At 31.5% G+C, this 17,301-nt stretch overlaps 1 protein-coding gene across 2 annotated transcripts; it reads left to right on the top strand.

Annotated features, from left to right (window-relative positions):
- The first annotated feature begins 320 nt into the window (after positions 1 to 320).
- Positions 321 to 16,686, top strand: LOC128177968 (uncharacterized). 2 transcript variants are annotated; one of them, XM_052844904.1, is made up of 14 exons: positions 321 to 425; positions 1,788 to 1,909; positions 2,868 to 2,917; positions 3,105 to 3,204; positions 5,927 to 6,015; positions 7,353 to 7,467; positions 7,879 to 8,010; positions 9,395 to 9,634; positions 10,507 to 10,662; positions 11,405 to 11,493; positions 11,626 to 11,684; positions 12,392 to 12,483; positions 13,906 to 13,948; positions 15,718 to 16,686. In XM_052844904.1, exons 2-14 carry the CDS (start codon positions 1,790 to 1,792, stop codon positions 16,458 to 16,460), a joined length of 2,028 nt encoding a protein of 675 aa, XP_052700864.1. In that variant the 5' UTR covers positions 321 to 425; positions 1,788 to 1,789; the 3' UTR covers positions 16,461 to 16,686. The 2 variants fall into 2 exon arrangements, with proteins under 2 accessions (XP_052700864.1, XP_052700865.1); XM_052844905.1 differs by lacking the exon at positions 321 to 425 and adding an exon at positions 1,006 to 1,467.
- The last annotated feature ends 615 nt before the right edge of the window (positions 16,687 to 17,301 follow it).

Genomic DNA, 17,301 nt, shown 5'->3' with positions numbered 1-17,301 from the left:
AATTCCATCAAACAGCCATGGCAAATATACCTTTTAGTGTAAATAATCATTTTCATCCCGGATTTATTCGGATTATCTTTCAAATCCATTTTCGTCTGGTCAGAATTTATTCGAACCCGATGCTATTTCCAAATATTTATCCAATAATGATAAAATAAATAATTTAAATAAATTAAAAGTTTCTCATCACTGCTACGAATTTTTTATTATTTCGTATAATTCCATTTGAAATCAGACTTATCTATTGTGATAGTATCTTAAGTGTAATATAAAGCCTTTACATATATTCTTCGTCAACTAGTAAAACTCATCTTAGTCTCGCAAATGTTTGTTAAAACGTCTCAATGAAAAAATATAAACATTACCAAACTCGTGTTTTGTATATTGTTTACCTTGGATATATGTTAGTTTTGAACCATTCGTAGGTATGGTATAGGTTTTTACCGTTTTTCCTTGTTTTTTTACATCTTAAAGTTCTCTTTCCAGCTAAGATTCTAATATCTAAAGATTCTTATGCACACTTATTCAGTAAGTACAAGATCTGAAGATGACTCCTATCAGCAGTAAACGTTATCATCCTATGGCAACTTGCTACTTGTATTGTTTAACATGTTTAATCTCTGATGATGATTTTGTTGAATATGTGTTATTGAATATGTATTTGAAACAACTTCAGCAACTCACAATTTCTCCATAATGTTATTTTCTCGGAGAAAGGGTAGGAGGAATAAACAATAAAATTTAAGCATTGTTTTTCATATATGGCCAGAAATTAGTCCTGACTTTTACCCCTTTCTATTTGTATCCAGTAACATTGGTTACATCGGTAACAATGTTTGATTATGAATGATTTTCAAACTTTGATGTACCTGTGACTGGTTACAGTGGTTACTGGTTACATTGGTTACAAAACAGAGTTAGGTTAGGGTTAGGATTAGGGGTTAGGGTTACAAATGAAATGGGGTAAAAGTCAGGACTAGTTTCTGGCCATATCTATTGTTTTTTATGCTAAGCAGTATGTGGTTCAATTTCAGTCTGCCTTACGTTACCGTTTCCGTCACTTTTTGACGATTTTTAATGAAAATACACATACCAGAAGTCAAAGAAGTACAAGTGAAATAAAAAAAAGTCCAAGTCTCCTTTGACAATGCATCTCCCTTTACCTGGAAAAATTCACAGAAAGTTCAAACAAAACAAGGAAGAAATCTTACATCTTTCATTTAGAAGTCTTTAGGAACAAATTGCATACCGTAATGTATCGTGTATAATATGCACTCGTGTATAATACGCACCTCCCAAAGTTGACCAAAAAATAACTGGACATGAAGTAATCAAGTTTAATAAAATCAGAATAATCGTTAATCTCCATGCACTTGAAAACACCCTGTGAAGTCCGACACAAGACAGGTGCATGCTTCTGACACCGGAAATTGTTAAACAAACATTGACCACGCGCCGAGTCAACAGGTGACTGCTTGGTGAACCAACTGCTTACGTAATGGCAAATACACTGGCGATATTTAAACTTGTTTGATGCAAGAAATAGTGTTGAAAGAGGATAAATATTTCAATACATGGAAATAAAACTAAGAATAAGGAATTTCTGATGCAGTAAATTTAGTATACACTCATACAACTTGCATCACATGATGATTTCTTTCTAGTTAAATAACATTGTTTTACATGTAATTCTAAGGTATTTATTCAAATCAAATAATTTAGAAAATATTTGCTTTATAAACAATTTGGGACAGAGTATAGATATAACTTCTTTTTCATTTTTACAGACATGTATCCCAGCAGTGGACGATTATCCATGTCTTCCCTTTTGACATCCAACAATTCTATGTCATCATCCTCTGTTCCAACTAACAGTGCCAGCCTGGCAAAAGCTGAACGACAGATAAAGGTACTGGATTCTATTTCAATATGTTCCTACAAGTTTGAAGTACAATTAATGTGGATACTGTACATCAAGAGTTTGGACTTTCAGTACTAAGGATGTAGTGATTTAGTCTATTCATCTAAACAAGCTGTCAGATATTGATCTACCTAAATTTCTGTTTGCTAAGAGAACAAGTTCATCAATATTCAAAGACTGACAAGTTTTTTTTTCAGATCTCTCTCTCTCTCTCTCTCTCTCTCTCTCTCTCTCTCTCTCTCTCTCTCTCTCTCCTGCATTATAGTCTTGCATTTAAATCTAGATTTGTCTAATACATAATCATACATACATCACTCATATTTAATACTGTATAGCTCCCTATTTACACAAGTTTTGTATGAAACTGTCACTTTGAAAGAGGGTAGATAACTACAAAATCCCACCCCTAATAAAAATCTTGGTTTTTTAGTTTCATTTATCAGTTTCTCTATATGGCAATCTCACATATCAGGTTTTTTTTCATGTAGCAAAATTCATCATATAATTTACCGAATTGTATCGGTTTGATTTTTGTGTTGAAATATGATTCATGTATCAAACGTCTGCTCTGTTCAATGTTTGTTTTGTTTTTTATTGAAATTGATGCTGTTTTAACTGAAACATACATCTACTGCACAAAGTTGGACAAGTGTAGTAGCATTCAATGTATTCAAATCTGTTAACCAACAAATAAGTGGATGACAATGAATCGGCATTGCATTCCTCAAATCCGAGTGGCCTACCAAAAGTCCAAGCTCTTGTTAAAATGCATCTTTGGTAGCCAAGTGTCCGATTCGTTTTTCTCAGCTCCCCTGGGGGAGCCAAGTGTCCAATTCATTTTTCTCATCTCCCCTGGGGGAGATGAGAAAAAAGAATCGGACACTTGGCTAGCGAAGATGGTTAAAATGGGTCTAAATAGTAAATATTTGACACTTCTTTCTTTCAGAGTTTACAAGAAGAAAACACAAAATTAAGAAAGGAACTTGAAAATGTTAGGTATGCACAGTCAACTCTGTAAACATTGAAATCTTTGCCATTATTTTTTTCACCCCATTTTCCTTCAATTATAGTTTTAAAAAGTTATTAAAGTTCTACCACTTTTAATAAAGAACAAATTTAAAACTGAACCTAATCTTCTACAGGTTTGATAAGGCAAAAATAACTCAAGGTTTGTTGTTCTTAGATCACTTTATAAGCAACTGATTGCTGAGAATTCCCATGAAAAGTTTGATGAAAGGAGGGTTACAGTTTTAAAGTCACAAATTATACAACTAGAAAGACAGGTAAGAAGGCATTTTTTAGTTTTTTGATTGAATGTTTGAATGCAACTGTTTCTGTAATCTTTAGTAGTACCGGTACATGTATATACATGTAATACAAGGGTTGTCCAAAAAGTTCATGGACACATACTAACATGTACTATTAAAATGACAGTAAAATCTGCAATCATGTTAAATTTTAAAAAAGACAATGATGGTGCAAATATATAAAGACCAATATAAATCACAATTTTTTGTGATTGTAATGCATGTAAACACATAACACACCGAAGTCGCATGAGTCAATCTGACATTTAACAGTTTGAAGTTTCTGTAATATTGCGATTTTAAATTTTACTCATTTCTCACTGTTTATACTCTTCACATTTCATAAGCCATGAATTAAGCACACTGGAGTACCAATTACTGTCAATTCTGGATACAATTGTGCAAGTTGCATATTTCAATTTATCAGAATCTTCAAATTTCACCCTTTTAATTGTGATTTGATAAGAGAAAATATGGCGATGTCCATAGAAGCAAGATCTGGACTGTGTAGCGGATGATCAAGAACATCAAATCCTAGAAGGTCAATTTCTAGATGGGTAGAGCTGCCTTGTGTGCAGGGGCATTGTCCTTAGTGAAGAAGTACAATGCCTATAGATCTTTAGACATGTTGAGACACTTTTTTGTATTGCCGTCACTGGTTGCAGCATATTATTATTAAAACAAAACTTTTTATTACTTCTTTACACAAAATTTAAACTTTTGCTTCATTTTGTACTATTACGATACTTGAAATATTTTTTTTATCAGATAATAGATTTACAATATGTCTTGATGAAAAATGTAATGTTCATTGAAATACAGATGTACTGTTATTGTTATATTCAATTTGATCCTTAAATATGGCATATTGCTTGTAAAATATTGCCCTGAGAAACGTATGACACATTCACTGTCTGATCAAAGGTTACAGCATGAGTAATAGTCATCTCGTGCTGATTAGTAAAAAATTTTCTTTGCTTTTTGGAACCATTGCTTTCTTTGGTGCTGGAGAACCCAGATGTTCCCATATACAGAAACCTCTTTTGGTTTTGGGATCAAAGTAATGCAACCAAGTCTCATCAGTCATAATAATTCTGTCAAGTTACTTTTGTCCCCCAACCTTGAATTTTTGCAAAAAATGCTTTACTTGTTTGCATCCACTTTTTTTATGATTATCCGACAAAAGTTTTGGTCCCCATCTAGTGCACACACAACTTATAAAAATGTTCATAGTGAGAATTGTAAAAATGAATAATTTGCTTAATTTGCATGAAGACGAAAATTATCTTAAAGTAAGATGTCTGTCTTTCATGACGTTGTCCTGAATACAGCATTTTGTATTTTCTCACATAGCAATGGTCTTCCACTTCCTGCAGCACCTCCTTAATTAAGTCACACCTAGGGAAACTTATATTTATGCCACTTGTTAATCAATAATCTTGGCATTTTCTGTTTATTCCATCATATTGTATGTATGTCTCCATAAATGTTTTCTCAAGTCAACACAAAATTTTGTAATTGCGTGCTGTTCTGTACGCATGACTGACGAGGCTCTCTGCTGTGCACTTTTCATACATTTTTCTTGCAGTGTTTCCTCGAAATTTCATCAAATCATCTAAAAACTACTTCCAATGGTAACGGAAAATGACGTCAGTTGTGACTTCACAATGAAATTATATCATGTTTTAGACAAGTTTTATAGGAATATAAACATCTGAATATAAAATCTTTATGTCAAAATTAAATAGCATTTGAAAAATCCCCTTCGTCAATGCACACCTTTCACAAACCTCTTATTCAGCATTTTTTAAGTTAAATCACTCAAGACAGATATGTTTTGACTTAAAATCTTCTAACAAATAGTTTGGTATAAGATAATTAAAGAAAATACCATTTAAATGACATAAATGCCATTTTTCATTAACTTTTTTGACAGCCCTTCTTTGTTTGGGAGATGAAATTACCTTCAAATCTAAACATGTGTAACGCTTAAAATAGGTGAACTTAAGTTTAATTATGTTAAATGCTACATAAAAATTTATGAAATGGATCATTCAAGTATCTTTTTAGGATTATGTTTTCAATTGAAATTAGATTTTTTTTGCAAAGCCTATACAGTAAAACTCGGTTATAGCGAAGTCGTAGGGTCCAATGGAATTGCTTTGTTATATCCATAATTCGTTATACCCGTATAACAAATTCATAATGATATCTATAGCAAATTCACTATTTACATGTTTTCTTTCACCAGACTATAAATTTCGCTAATTGAGGCTTAAAATAAAATTCATTACTTTGATACCTTTAATAATCGGATTGTGAATTGAAAAAATTATTTGAAAATAAATTCAATCAAACTATTTTATTAATTGGTTGTGCTGACTTTTTTAAACTGTAAAGAAATTAGTTATAAACTTAAGGTGTTAAATTTCATCTCTACGGGACTCAAAATCAGTTCACTATATCCGTAAATTCGTTATATCCGAATTCGTTATAAACGTAAAATTTTGCAAAGATTTGTTAAGATTTTTACCGGGGATTCCAAAAAAGTTCACTATATCCGAAAATTCGCTATATCCGTGTTCGTACTAAATGAGTTTTACTGTATATCAAGATTGATTTTCCACTTATGCTTGTATATTGCTTATTTATTAAATCATTATTATTAGACTCATGCTTTCTTTTTATTTTTGCTTAGATTTTGTTAATGTCTGAAGCCATCGGGAATAGAACAGTAACACTGACAGAAACAGAAAATGCTTTGATACAAATTGCTGATAAATGGAGGTATACATACTGTAAAATCTAAACTGTTACCAGTCTCTATTAAGTCTTATTGTAAAATCTGGTTCTCTATTGATTCATTTCCTTTGATGAAAAAAAGATGATGTGAAAAATGGCCACTGTAAATTGACCAAAAAAATTAAATAAATGTCAGAATTTCTGTTTCATTCGATTTGTGTATACTTAATCTTTGATTTTTGTAGCCCTTAAGAGGTTTTTTTATCCAAGATAAAATAATGTCATGGAAGATAAAAATATACCTCTACAGGTCTCTCTTTATTTTATGGTAGGGATACATTTTTTACATATAGTCCCGGTAGACATTTAGCTCCACCCCACAACAAATAAGATACCAGGTGATATATTTTTCTCCTTCACTTGGTCAATATATTTTATAAAATCTATTTAATTGTTAATGAAGAAATGTGTATTTTTTTTAATGCAAAAGTCCAGTTGGCCATAATTATTAACTGAATCAGATGTTGTTTACCTGGTCACAGTGGTGTGAATGGCTTAACCTTTCGTAATATCACTCATCTGTGCAAGGCATAACAAATTACATGTACTTTATTGTAAGTTGTTTATGCACAAGCAAAAGAGGCATGTACATGTAGCATTCAAATAAACACCCGATGATCACTTTTTGAACATAAATTCATGAACTTTCAAAGTGCATGAACACTAAGGTCTATAGTTTTGAATTCATGTTAACTTTCTACATACATGTATGTCTCCAAGCAGCCATTAGTTTGAGAGAGCTTAGCTTTATGAATGTACTTGTATATATGCAGGGTCTGAATTGTTGTTTGAAACAATGCCCATCCATCAGCATGTGCAAAACATTAGAATATATTTACATTCTCCTGTTTTTCACTGCGTATGAATTTTCATGTAATTTACATAAGTAGTTCTCAAACAGTGATTTTTATGTAATTGGTTATAAATATATTTCTTAAATGTTGTCAAAACACCATGTTTTACAATTTTTCAGCAAAAAAATTGACTCTATAGTTAAAAGAAAAATTTCACGAGTTATTTTCCTGGATTATATAAAATTTTCATGCGCGTTGATCTCAACTCAACAGTCCATGTGATAACCAGTTTAAATCGGTTTTATTAAATGCGTTATTCAATTTGTCTGCTCACCTGACGGCAGTTATTGGCACGACAATGTCAAAAAAAATCATTTAATGAGATAATAAATATGGTTCATCTTTAATAGTTTTAGAAATTTAATTTTTGTCTTTTTTAATATGAATGATATACAAACCTCATCAATGCATCTATAATTTTAAACTTTAAATTGTCTTTCTTTTATGTATATGCAAATTTCATCAAAGGTACTACATAGGGTTAGAGGTCAAGGGCCCAGAGGTCAACATTCCAAGATCTGAGTTGACAGAAATGGTTCATGTTGCTGAATCAGCAAGAATCAAACTCTACAAGAACTTGGAGGTGAGGTGTTTTTTTTTACAGCAAAAGCTGCAACCTCTGAAAGCTAGCACACAGGTAAAGATATGTATATGTATGTACTTATACTGAAAGCGAAAATTCTTGTAATAAACTTGCATGTATGTGTCTTGGAAAATGTCATTATTGAGCAGTAGCTAAAATAATTGATAGTCATTACACGGTATTGTGTTTTAGTGTATTAACATACTGATATTTTTTGTAACAAAATCATTAACTTTCAAAGAATTTTTCCCATTAAGATTTTATTGTAAATAAAATAATAAATCAAATAATTTTTTTAAATTTCTAAGTGATTCATTGATCTATAATAGAAAATTATTCTCAAATGCAGTATGTATGAAATACGATTCTTTTCATATCCAATAGGTTTATTCAGTTTTCTTTACATTTTAGAACTCCTCACATGAAAAATTGTTTCAACCTTTCCTGTGTATGAGTGAATTTTTGAAGCCTCAAAGACAAGAGGACATAACTCTGTTTGATGTAGCCTCTGGAAAGTTAGATCATATCAACCTAAAGCAAGTTGTAAGAAAACAAAATCATATTTCTTTTTGTGTGATCTATAATTCAGTTTTAAAATTAAACTATAGACAACAAACGTACTACCCATCTGATATGAAAATATCACTTCTAATGAATTTTAAATTCGAACTATAGACAACACATTTCTTGCAAATAAATGGCTCAGCAATTATTTTCTTACACATGTTCTAAATGTATTTTTTAATGTTATCAACAGTGAAGAGGAAATTTAAAAAAAATCTGTGAAATGATATCTGCATGAACCACAGGTACATGACATTTAAAAATAATTCTTTTCATGATAAGATTATTTCCTGTACTGTTATATTAGTACAGGGAATAATCATATCATGTAAAGAAATAATATTTTTTAGTGCCAGGCACCTCTGGCATGAATCTAGATAAAAGACCTCAGTTTTTAATTTCTCTTTTGGAAGATTTATATTTTTGGTTCCATTTTTTTTCTTAATTATCTCCTAACTTCATATACTAGTGTATATGGCATATATTTATATAAGGAATAAGGAATCATTCTTTGAGTATTATGAGGTGATAATTTCAGTCGGGGCGTGATCAAATCCATTAAAGCCCAAAGGGCTTATGATAGATTTGATCACGTCCCGACTGGAATTATCATCTCATAATATTCAAAGAATGATTCCTTATTACTTATATTTATATAATTTTAAGCCATTGTACGATTAACTGTTTAAATATAACTAAGAAAACCCGCTGGCGCCCCAATTTGTAGTTATGGGTTTTATAGTACAAAATCGATACGTAGTGTTATCACAGGCAAAGACACTGGGAAATGTAAATATAAAGAAATATATCTGATAAGGTTGATGGGTTTAATATCCCTATGTCCCTATTTTGACAAATGTTTAATTATCATCAAAAGAAAAAAAATTAAAAGAATTCAAAGTACATAAAATACAGCCAGACCACTTTATCTCAACCACAATGATGCCACGCTAGAAAAAATTCAGATATTTTGAGTAAGAAATATTCTGGGTAATTAATACACACAATTTTATTACCTACTTTCATATACTGTAGATTCTTTATTTTACGCGAGTTCTTAATTCTGCGATTCAGCCATTTTCCATCAAATCACGAGAACATAAAATTGCAAACGCCAAATTTTTATCAAAGTTTCATGTAATTTACGTGTGTCAAAAAATCAAAAGCGAGACTTTAAAATTCGCAAGAGATTCCAATCGTGATATTTACGTGGATATTATTTCCTCACGGCATATTAGGAATCTACAGTATCTATGGTAATTGAGATTATGATGTTTAATGAAACCCCATAGATGTTAATTTTTCTTTGTTTTATAATGCATTGTACTTAAATAATAGCTTTATTCTTTCCTGTTTATTTTAGACAAAGTTGGAAACGAAGCTTGCTTCCCTGTACAGAGAGATGATTCATTTACATGAAATTTTGGAACCTGAAATGGAAGAAAAGCAAGACTCAAAAGAGGAACAAGTTACTTCCTCTAATCATGTTGCTTTGGCAGTCAGGGAACGATTCAAAACCCAATTATTGAAATCTTGTGCCATGATGAAGGATTGTTGTGCTGATCTTCTCTCCCTGTCACTCCTGTACCCATGTGCACCCTGGGTAATTTTATTTTTCATCCAATTGCAAAAGGAATTTGACATTTTTTAAATGTTAGCCTACTTTCTTTTAAGTAGTCTCCTTACTTTGTAAATTACCTTATACATAAGAAATGTTTTGTGATGAAATTTTTTTTGCTGTACATGCAACACAATCCAAATCAAAAAAGGAAAATCAAAATTCCTTTTTTTTACCCTCTTTTCCATATTTGAAGCCATTTAGACCCCTTTTGGTGAAGAATAAGCCTTAAAAAGTCAAAGTTTGTGGATTTTTCCTGAGTATTTGACCTTTAAGTGTATTAAACATACATTAAAATGAGGAACGTTCCTCTTATCCTTATAGACACTTATGGAACATAAGAGGAACGTTCCTCTTTTCACTTCAACCGAGATCTTGAAAAGTCAAGGTCTCATATGAGGAACGTCCCTGTTTTCACTTGACTTGATATCTTAACACTGTATCTGAGGAACGTTCTTCTTTTTTCTATAACTGAAATATTCACAAAGTTGATTTGGATTGTGTTATGTACCGGGTACTTAATAACAAATCTAGCCATTTTATCTTTGTGTGCAATAGTTCACATTGAAAATATTCACAATTATTTAATTGAGAGGTAAAATCTAAGAAATGATGTAATAAACCTTGGTCTGCATGATATCAAATTTATTGACTTATACTAATTATGTGTCAGACATAAGCAAGAAAGAGAGAAAGAGATTGCAGAAGATAGAGATATTTAATTGCTAAGTTTGAAACCAAAGCATGCACATAAAGATAGTTAATTGGATATGAAATAAATCAATTTCGTAGGATACTCTTTAATTGATAAATATTGTTTTCGTACTGTCCAGTTACAAAGGGAATTTAATTTTCAGCCACCTTTGAAAAAGAATGCCATCAAGGACATATCAGCTGCTCATGTGATTAGGTGTCTTCCACTTTTACCAAAATCCAAATCAGCAGACGTTCACTCAGTAATTGAGACCTTGATCAGGACTTATAACTACAAGCATCAGATGTCACAACATGAGGTGATGATTCTTGCTCTGAGAGAGAGAGAGAGAGAGAGAGAGAGAGAGAGAGTTTTAAAAGTGAACAGTACAATAACTTCAAACATCAGATGTCACAACATGAGGTGATAATTCTTGCTCAGAGAGAGAGAGAGAGAGAGAGAGAGAGAGAGAGTACCGGTATAAAAAGTGAACAGTACATTTATGAGTTTGATCAGTCTTGTACATATGGACTTGAAGGTTTACATGTCGTATGGAAATGTACTGGTGTGTGTAGATAAGTAGATAATTAAATAATTCAAATACAGCTACACCTACATGTAATGATCATGTTTGCATGATCTCAATATGCAGTGTTTATGTACGATGTAATTGATAAAGCATACATTATCAAAAAGGTGGTATCCAAAACACTTGTATATTACACTGCAACAATGTCATAATAAATTTTTACAAAATTAAGTTGGAATATTCTTAGTATCTTTTTTTCTTTCAAATCCTCCCTTATAATAGTGTTCATACACAAAAACATGGTTAAAAATGTATTAATTAAAAAGAATTCATCTAAATTCAAGGATATCGTCTAATTGGTACCGGTAATTGGTTTTTATATTCAAAGAGTTGTGGGTTTTCCATCTCCCAAGTCTATTAAGATCAAAATTTCAAAATTTAAGTATAAAATTATATTAAGCATAAAATGGATTAAAATAATTTGTTACATGAAAAACTGGTCGAGCCTTTTATTATCAAATTATGTTTTCAGATAAAAAGTCTGCGAGAAGAGTTGAAGTTTCATAAATCCATTTACGATTTACAATTATCCTACGTACAATCGCTGTTTTCCGTTATAAGGTTTGTAAATCAATTGATTTTTAAGGATGCAAAATATCAGCATCATCACAGCCTATACTATTGATTGATATTTTGCAAAAAAAAAAGATTTCCTCAATAGACATGCATTATTATTATTTTTACACCTTATAGGGAGGGGTACCAATCATTTCAGACATCTTGTAATGAAGTCATAGCGAATCCATTTCGAGGTAATTTCTTTGCATTACGTGTACATGTATATCATATCCAACTTTTCACTGGAATATTTTATAACAGTTTCAGGTGCTGTACATTAATTATATATTTTTAATGACATTGTGACAGTTATGCATTAGATGTGTTAATTACATCCTTTTTAGAACCAACCACATATGACAATTATATCTGTTTAGCATTTAGATTGGTATTTTAATTCTGTCCTTGATGAAGTCAATCAAATAGAAGGGGATGTCATTTTCATTGTTTTTCATGATGACTAACATTTTAATGGTTTAGCTGAAAACCAAATGTATTGAAAACAAGGGATGTGCCAAACAAGTTTTAGCAATGCTAAATTTCTTATTTATACAATTTGAGTGGACTAAAGTATAGTGAATTACGGTACTCTCAGACAAATTAAGCAACTCCTATTAAGCAAAAGCTAATATTTTTAGTTAAGAATTTAAAAAGAGTTCCAAGATACTGGGGTTTCAACAATAATTGTTGAGCAACCATTTGGTTTTGATGTTGATGTAATCCACTAAGCAATATGTTTAATAGAGTAAGACACATGAAAACAATTTGTATTGACATTGTCAAAAAATTTGCATATCTTTAAAACTTTTTAAAATCCATGGAAACCGATGCCCATGAATAATAATGAAGCCATGATACATGCTCGCTTAAAACAGTTATCTTTCTTTCCATGTTATTTTAGAAGTTTTGGAGGCTTACAGACAATTCAAAGATAAAGCCAATGAGGATGGATTTAAAACTTTTATATTAAAGTTTGATAACTGTTATGAAAAGGTAAAAATATAGTCATACATGTATCCATGCATTGATTTTTTTTGGTATTCCATCTGAATCTTTGATTCAATCTTTCTTGTAAAAATTTTGAATCACAATTACAATATAAACATGTATCCTTACACAAGGAAAAAATTAGTTTGTAATGCTTTGTACAAAGTGTTGTCATAGGTACAATAAAGGACATGCAATTACAATTGTATGCCACATGTTATAATAGATAATAATTAACACAGCACACAAACTTTAGCAGTTTTTTAAACCCTCCTGTATGTCACTCGTCTGACCTGTCTATCAATCCATTTTTCTGTCAGTTTGTCCAACATTCATGTTGGGTGCAGAAAGTTTATTGGAAGAAATATCAGAGGTTGAAAGGTTGCCCGTGACATAACCTTGATCGGAGGTCATTTACCAAGGTCAAGGTCATATCGTATTTAAGGTGGAATAACACATCATAACAAAATGGCTGACCCCTGATCGAAATGACATTTCGTTTTATTAAAAGGATTTTATGGACTTAAACATGTAGCTTAATAATGATTACTCCACAGCCGAGTGGATAAAGTGTCAGACTTTTGATCCGTACATCTCGAGTTCAAATCTGGCAGAGGCTTTTGTTGTTATGTACTGGAATGATTATTTTAGATATTTATCATTATATCTTTCATTATCAAAAAATTTCCTGTTAATTTGAGTGACTTTTTCCAGGTGTGTTATTCCACCTTAATATGTCACTTATCCAAAAAATGCCCTGCACTGAGTATTTATTTAGTCGTTCCTTGACAATTGCTGTTTCCTGTCTCTTCAATGGGCTAAATTTATAAAATTAAATTAAAAAGATAAAGAACATAGTGCTATCTATATATAAACTTGGTTGCAGGTATGTATGGTGCATTTGGGCAAACTTTTGGACATGAATTTCAGTGCAGATACATCTTATAAACATTGTACATTAATATCAAAATTAAACTGAGTGCAAATTCTGATAAATGCCTACTCCTGTTGAAATTTACTTACATTAATCTTTTAACATGTATTTCTTGGTTATTCCAATGAAACAGAAGGTTGATCACGCAACTGAACATGAGTGTGGGAAGTTACAGCAATTATACGAGGGCTGTTCTGAAATTATTGAGACAACATAAATATTTTCCTTTCTAAGAGACAAATATGGGTGAAAATTGGCATAAACATTGAAGAAACCTTAACAAAAAATGAAACAACCGTCGTACACTTAACTGTGTCTTTAAACAATTGTAGAAAATTTATATCGCCATATAAGAACTTATATATAAGTTCTAAAATATTTTCAAAATTTTGATCATAAAAAACATGACATGTTACTTAATGACATGTATGATTTTAATCAAAATGAATTTTTTGTTTTTTGAATTTGAATTAAAAAAATATGATATTTTATAGGTAGACCATGCTGTGTCTCAGATATGTGTCTCCAATGGTGAAGGTATGTCACATTTTACCCTTTCCTTAGATTTTGTATTTTCCAAAGTAACATTACTTTAACATTTTATTTAAACAATGCCAATGATGACTCGCAATTTGAAAGCTGAACTCTGGCAGGTATGAACAATCAACTTTTTATCTTTCACCACATATTCCAAAAAATGGTTATTTACTTTAATATTACAATTCTGACATTTTGCCTTAAATTTCATGGCGATATATATTGGTTAAAATTGTTCTGTCGGAGAGAGCACGTAATGGTGAAAGAATGACATCAAACTGGATTTTCTCCAAACAGAATTATAAAATAGTTGATATTGTTCTATAAACCAAATACACAGCAAAACTTGTCAAATTATTTGAAGGAGATATTTTCGTGTGAACTCGGTTTCTTGGTAATCGTTGCTATCTATTCTCTAACGACAATGGATAAAAGTAGAGAGAAACAATCAAGTTTTTTTGTTTAATTAGCATCGCAACATTTATATGGGTGTATGAATGTCTGACGTCTGTGGTGCAGCCAAAGCACGCAATTCTCTTGTCTACTTACATTTCACGAACATGTTCATGATCAACAATATAGAAATCCTTATTTTTTTATTTAAAATTCAAAAATGTTTGATGTCACGGAGCCCTCTATCTATAATTGATCAGAGAGAGAAATAAGAATTCAGTTGACTAATTTGGTAAAATACACGAAAGATATCACGCGTTAAACTTTTGCGAGATTTTATTGTGCATACAACTTGTTTTGATCGGTGTTTATAACGCTACCTATTTTCTCTTTATTAAATGAACTCAAATTGCTTCCTTTTGACCCCAAAAGAGACAATTCTAGTACTTAACTGTGAGATGAAGATAAACAAGGTTAAACAGTTGTATAAGGCGAAATGGAAATTTCTTACTAAAACTACTGTAAATTAAACCAGAGCTTGTACATTGGGGAGATGTTTGATGCTAACTAGTTAATGACACAGATAAAGAAATGGGTCGGACCAAAAATATTAGCTCGATTTATTTCAATCCTTCTACTCTTCCTTACTTGATCTTGTATCGGTAGATTTTTTAATATTTCTGTTTTGTACCTTATGTACCATTGATATGGTTTGAGAGAAATGAAACATTAATTCATATAATAAAAACAATTATTACAGATAATTAGATGTTTATACAAGTTCCCATCTCGCCTAGATTTTCAAATACGTGCAAAACGGGAACAAACCCTTATTTCACCTCGGAGCGTAATAAGTCAAAATGGGAATACCAAATTTTACAGCTAAGACGAAATGAAAATAAACCTCTTCTTTTAGCACTGGTTGTGGTGTTGATACATTTTGACTTTTTATACTGGTAAACTGGTAGTTTTTTTATGACTACGCAGTTAACAGAAAATAATTAACACTGAATAAGAAATTCCATAAAGCTGCCTTAAATGCCAGGGTCCTATACACAAGGACTCGATGTATTCAGATGCATGATATTCGAAGTGGGTCTTAATTTATTATATGTATTTTACATCATCCTGCGGTGTAGTTCCCTTTACTTATTGCAAATTTTTAAAAATTCTGAAGAAATAAAAGTCTATATATGATGTTCATTTTTATCAATCATTTTCAAAACATAGTTGAAATCTTTTTTTGAAGACATTGAAATATGTGTACGGAAAGTTTGATATGACTTGCTAAAATAAAACTAAGACAGTCCAATCGAAAAAGTTGTCTATTTGCTATGTATGGGAGAAGTTTTTGTATGAAAATGTTTGTTCTACAGAGTTTTCGGAATTTGGAGAAGCGTTTCTCAGAGAATTGGATAAAAAGATCAGTAGATCTCAAAATATGCGCGACAAAGCATCAAGGGAACGAGGAGATCTGAAAGCACAACAAGAAAAGCTTGAAAACGAACTCCGAGCTTTTTTAGATGAACAAGAAATAAAGTATAAGGAGCATTTTAAACCGGAACCGGAAACAGATGTCACCCTACCACCACAGGACGAGGTCGTGATTTTTGTGAAACCTACAGATGTTTCTGTGATAGATAATGAGAATAACGTGGTCGTGGTCGAATCTGCAATGGCCGATTTAAATTTAGATTCGGACAGGAAGTCGAATCATGAATCCGATAGAAAATATGCATCTAGGAAAAACTTTCTTAAATTGAACAAAGAATCTATCTCGGATTCGCATCTGGATCCCAAAGATGTGAGTGGTGTGACAAATGAATCTTCAGTAGTCGACTCTACGCTGCCACCGCAAGGAAAAGCCCCCAAAAGAACAAAAAAGTTGGTCCCAAGCACATTTGTACCTAACAGAACGTTACAATTAAGGAGATCGGGAAGCTTAAGCAATATAGACAAATCGTTCCAGCCAAACGGAAAATTAAAACCACTAGACACTGAAAGCGAGAAAAGTGATGCAAGTTCGAATGAAAGTAGGAAAGCTCATGGAGCTACCTCCGATAAGGGACCATCCAAGAGAACCCGGTCAACGTCTTCCAAAAGAACTCCTTTTTATTGAGTCATAAAAGTTTCATATTTCAGAAAGCATATTTTATCTTCAAAAAATCAAAATTTTATAGAAATTAAATCTCTGCCTTTTGATATGACAATTTTTATGCAAAATCATAATTGGTGCGAATTATATCTAATTGATAAAATGAATATTATTAATCTACAAAGTAAGAATATGAATCTCCACACCTGGATGCCAATTATTATGAATTAAAAATTATCTATTAAAATAATCCTTTTTGTCTTGATTTTTATCAATAAGAGTTCTGCAGTAAAAAGTGTAAGAGGTCAAAGCTAGTGTGTTATTTCCTGCGGCGTATTAAGCATATCAATAACGGTTTTATAAGGAGAGCAACCTGTACATCACCAGATGGCCAATTCATAATTACAAGTTTTGGGTCTTGATCAAAGAGTAAGCTTTTATGGGGTGGTTAGATTACAAAATCGTTGCAGTTTATTTTTACCATAATCGGGTGTTACATCACGTGGTCATTGTTCCTTGCTAGTGTAAGTGTTGGTTATGGGCCCGCAATTACGTTTACCCTATATCGATATTTGAATATGTATTTATACAAAACGTTTACTTTCTTAATTTCAATATTGACAACTGCCATACCTGTGCAATAAAATTGCTATTGCTGCTCTTGTGTCTATTTAAATGCAGCACTATCAAACACTTGATGATGTTTAATATTTTGTTAAGCCATTAAAGTCAATACGGTTTTCCAACATGTATAATTGCATGCAAACACGTCTTGCATTCTTTTCCTGAAAAAATTCAAAAGGAAAGAAAATCATCATGTTTGAGAAACAATTAAAATGAATAATCAACATTATCTACAATGTTT

This window comes from Crassostrea angulata, chromosome 3, assembly GCF_025612915.1.
Source record: "Crassostrea angulata isolate pt1a10 chromosome 3, ASM2561291v2, whole genome shotgun sequence".
In the NCBI taxonomy this organism is placed as follows: Eukaryota; Metazoa; Mollusca; class Bivalvia; order Ostreida; family Ostreidae; genus Magallana; species Magallana angulata.
Note: the sequence above shows the minus strand (reverse complement) of the source record. Positions and strands in the feature narration are given on the sequence as shown.